The 4,711-nt window shown below is 49.7% G+C and overlaps 1 protein-coding gene across 1 annotated transcript; it reads right to left on the reverse strand.

The window, feature by feature from the left end:
* Nucleotides 1–3,468: 3,468 nt before the first annotated feature.
* LOC141980752 (olfactory receptor 51G1-like) lies at nt 3,469–4,404 on the reverse strand. The gene has a single exon (XM_074942319.1). It carries the CDS (start codon nt 4,402–4,404, stop codon nt 3,469–3,471), a length of 936 nt encoding a protein of 311 aa, XP_074798420.1.
* Between the last annotated feature and the right edge of the window lie 307 nt (nt 4,405–4,711).

Consider the following 4,711-nt stretch of genomic DNA (forward strand, 5'->3'; position numbering starts at 1 on the left):
CCCCACAGAGAGGAATTCCCAAGTGCTCCTTCCTAGGTCCAAGTTTTTTTATTTTGTTTTTGTTGTTTTGCATTTGGGTGGTGGCAGCAATTACCAAGCCACGGTCAGAGAAAAGCTGTAACCTTTGTACTACAAGCCTGGAGTGGCCAGTATTATTTTTTAGACTCCTTGTGGGCCCCCACCTTCTGCACTCGGACTGACAGAGTGGGGATTCAGCTTTGACAGCATGTGACCAGACCACATGACACTGAACTCCATTGTGGTTAGCTGTATTTTTCCACTATCTAAGCTGGGGAATAGCACCATCTCTTGGCCTCACGCCCTACACAAGGGAACTCCTGGAAACACCTGAGGAACAAAGACTGAACGGGGGGCAGTGCCAGTGGTGGATATAGGCCTGGACAGGCTCAGCCTCCCTGGTGCTGCTGTGACCACTCGCTGCCAGTTGCAGTGCTCGCACAGGGAACTTTTTATTCTTATGTGCCATGCAGCTTCCAGGGTAGCTGAGGAGGCAATATGTGCTACTCAGCTTCTTCAGGAATCTCGCTGCACTCCATGGAGATTACTGATGAAACCAGGAAGGTGAGACACACAGACCGCTGTGACAGATTGTCACCCACAGAGTTTAGTCTCGGTGCTGTGGGAACCCCTGTGCCGCTCAACACTCCAGCATGGCTGGCCAATCGTACACTGCTTTGTTGGTGACAAAGACAGCCTCTTCAAGCCTTGTTATCACCCAACACAACGGTAGGTGGCGCCACACACCCAATTGAGCTGCCTGAGTGCTTTAGCGAGCCACTCAAGGACAGGCTGGAGACAACAGACAATTTCCCAAATCCCCAGCCTTTGCTCCCTTACTGGAGTATAAACCCAAAATTATACCATTTTGCATTGCACAGGAGTACAACACAAGCTCATTAATATAGGTGGCTGTCTTGGGGACTCAGGAGAGTAAGCTCGGCATGGCTGGCAGTGCTCCAGACAGCCCAGTGCTCCTCCAACATTGCGGGTGGGTTGGGGGGATCATTGGTTCAGCCATGCGGTGTGTGGAAGCTCTGGGCTGCTCTGGGAGAGGGGGGCTCACTACTCTGGCTCTGGCTGTGGTGGTGGGGCAAAAGGAGTGGTGAATTAGGGTGGACTGCCCATCCCCAGTTGTGCAGGAGAGTCCCGAAATACAGAGTTCAAGTCTTAGTGTGGGTTGAATGACTTTAGAACAGCATTTGTCCTGAATTACCTGCCATGCCGATCCATGCCTGCCGAAGGCTCATGGGCAGCACCACCCTTTTCACAGTTAGGGGGAAGAGGAGGTCCTTAGCTCCCCCCACACCCGCTATGAGGCCATGCCCCAAGTTAGCGGGCAGGTGGAGGGTCTGGGGTTCCCCAGAGCACCACTTGCTCCCTGGGCTCTTCTTACCATGGCCTGTCTGTGATGTCCAGCCTAGTCAGTGGATGAGGCTTGGGGAAAGAGGAGGACCAGGAGGTGGGAGTTCAGGGGGAAGAAGAGGGCCAGGGGTGAGGCCATGTAGGGGACAGGGCTCCTGCCTGTGTCCTGATTTTGGCTTTTGAGAAGGTGCTCACCCTACACTGAATGGGCTGGGCTGAGACAGGAGATCGCCGTGACTCTGTTGGAGACCTGAGGCCTGTTTCTACCCCTTTGCATTGCTGGGGCAGCACAAACAGAGGGGAGGAGTCATAGGAAATATGCTTCTGTGTGCAGAGCCATCGATAAGGGGTGGGGGATGTTACCTGAATGGCTTCTCCTGGGGCGCCTGTGTTAATCATGTCTCTGATACGACTCAGTCCCAAGCACTGGCATGGGGCATGGGGGAAGGGTGCGGGACTGTGTCGCTTGAATAGCCCCTGTCCATAGCTGGCACATAGATCATGCAGAACGCTCAGGAAGGACCAGGACTGTGATTGCAGAAGAGCTCTGCAAGACCTGAGCAAGTTTGCAGATGTCACTAAACTGGGAGGAGAGGTAGATACTCTGGAGGGTAGGGATAGGATACAGAGGGCCCTGGATAAATTAGGGGATTGGGCCAAAAGAAATCTGATGAGGTTCAACAAGGACCAATGCAGAGTCCTGCACTTAGGACGGAAGAATCCCAAGCACCGCTACAGACTAGGGACTGAATGGCTCGGCAGCAGTTCTGCAGAAAAGGACCTAGGGGTTACAGTGGACGAGAAGCTGGATATGAGTCAACAGTGTGCCCTTGTAGCCAAGAAGGCCAATGGCATTTTGGGATGTATATGTAGGGGCATTGCCAGCAGATCGAGGGACTTGATCGTTCCCCTCTATTCAACATTGGTGAGGCCTCATTTGGAGTCATGTGTCCAGTTTTGGGTCCCACACTATAAGAAGGATGTGGAAAAATTGGAAAGAGTCCAGCGGAGGGCAACAAAAATGATTAGGGGACTGGAACATATGACTTATGAGAAGAGGCTGAGGGAACTGGGATTGTTTAATCTGTGGAAGAGAAGAATGAGGGGGGATTTGATAGCTGCTTTCAACTACTTGAAAAGGGGTTCCAAAGAGGATGGATCTAGACTGTTCTCAGTGGTAGCTGATGACAGAGCAAGGAGTAATGGTCTCAAGTTGCAGTGGGGGAGGTTTAGGTTGGATATTAGGAAAAACTTTTTCACTAGGAGGGTTATGAAACACTGGAATGCGTTCCCTAGGGAGGTGGTGGAATCTCCTTCCTTCAAAGTTTTTAAGGTCAGGCTTGACAAAGCCCTGGCTCAGATGATTTAGTTGGGGATTGGTCCTGCTTTGAGCAGGGAGTTGGACTAGATGACCTCCTGAGGTTCCTTCCAACCCTGATATTCTATGATTCTATGATTGTATGATTTGCACAGTTTGACAGGCCAGGTGTAATGGGAAACAGCCTCCACACCCCTTCTCTTGATTCACTGTATTGACCGGAATTCTGACGTTGGAACAGCCACTGATACGGCTCTTTATGGGCCAACATCTCACCAGTCCCCTGGCTCTCCACGAGCACAGTCACTTTGTAAATGCTGCTTCCTGCCTTGGTCTCCTTCCCCCAGTGCCCTGTCCTCTCTGACCAGCGAGTGGGAACAGCCCCACTTCCATTGCTCCGTGTCTTACACCCCATCTGAACTTCTCTCTAAAGAGTGGAAATTAGTAGCTCTTCTAGGCCTGGTCTATGCTGGGGGGGCGGAATCGATCTAAATTACGCAACTTTAGCTACGAGAATAGCATAGCTGAAGTTGACGTATCTTAGATCGACTTAGAATCACTTACTTCGCGTCCTCGCAGTGTTGGATCGATGGCCGCCGCTCCCCTGTTGACTCCGCTTCCGCCTCTAGCCCTGGTGGAGTTCCGGAGTCGACAGCAGAGCAATCGGAGATCGTGTAGACTTGGCCCTAGACTCACACGTAAGGGTCCAAGATTGAATAGGTGGCCACGGCCTGTTTTTCTTAACTCCTGTATCATCAACTGACTATTCATTTGACAAACACCCTAATTATCCTTGCACGAAGGTGTTTGCTTTTCACGCTGTACACTACTGGATTAATCAGGGGCGGGCCCAGCAAGTAGATGTAGCCCAGGAGAATTTGAAGCAAGGGAGAAGAGCTCTTCCAGAATCTGTGTATGACGGTCAGGCTGAATTCTGGCATGTAGAAAACCAGGACAGCGCAGAGGTGGGAGACACAGGTGTTCAAGGCCCTGAGGCACTCCATGTGGGAGGTGATGCTCAGCACTGTTTTGAGGATCATCACGTAAGAGAGGAAGATGAGCAGAGAGTCCAACCACACCGTTATGAGTGTAACAAACAAGCCATAGATGTTATTGACTGTGATGTCCGCACATGCCAACTTCATGATGTCCTGGTGCAGACAGTAGGAATGGGAGAGGACGTTGGTTTGACAGTATTGGAACTGTTTCAGGAGTAAGGGGAATGGTAATGCTACGGCCACACCTCTTAGCACAAACACTAACCCCATCTTGGCTATTCTCGGCAGGGTTAAGATGGAAGCATATCTCAGTGGGTTACAGATTGCAATGAAGCGGTCAAAGGCCATCATCAAGAGCATGGCGGATTCAATTTTTGCAAGAAAGTGGATAAAGAACATCTGGGTAAAACAAGCATTGAGGCTGATTTCCCTAGAGTTAAACAAGTATATGCCCAGTATCGTCGGTATGGTGGTTATCAATATGCCAAGGTCTGTGATGGCCAACATGGAAAGTAAAATGTACATGGGCTCATGGAGGCTTGGATCTGTTTTTATAACAAACAGAATGAGTGAATTTCCTACTATTGAAGTAACATACACTAAGCAGAAGGGGATAGAGATCCAGAAATGGACGTGTTCCTTCCCAGGTATCCTGGTGAGATAGAAAACTGCAGGGTTGAATTTGGTTTCATTGACAGCTGACATAATGGACTGGCATATCCGATGAATTTTGAACTTTTCTTCCTAGAAGGAAAAAGAACAGGAGACTAAATGATATTTATTGAGACATCATTCTGCTCTGAGTGGAATTCTAGAGACTCCCTGGAGTTGAAGGAAGATCAGCAAAAACATAGTTTTGGATTTATAGCACCAATAGGAAGATAGGCATTGCCAGACTGGATAAGACCTGTAGTCCTTTGTCAAGGTTCCTTCTCCACTCTGAACTTTAGGGTACAGATGTGGGGACCTGCATGAAAACCTCCTCAGCTTTCTTTTACCAGCTTAGGTTTAA

This window comes from Natator depressus, chromosome 1 (genome assembly GCF_965152275.1).
Source record: "Natator depressus isolate rNatDep1 chromosome 1, rNatDep2.hap1, whole genome shotgun sequence".
Lineage (NCBI taxonomy): Eukaryota > Metazoa > Chordata > Testudines > Cheloniidae > Natator > Natator depressus.

What these genes read in the sequence shown, in the direction of transcription:
- LOC141980752 (XM_074942319.1), bottom strand. Translation starts at nt 4,404, where the DNA reads ATGTCAGCTGTCAATGAAACCAAATTCAACCCTGCAGTTTTCTATCTC.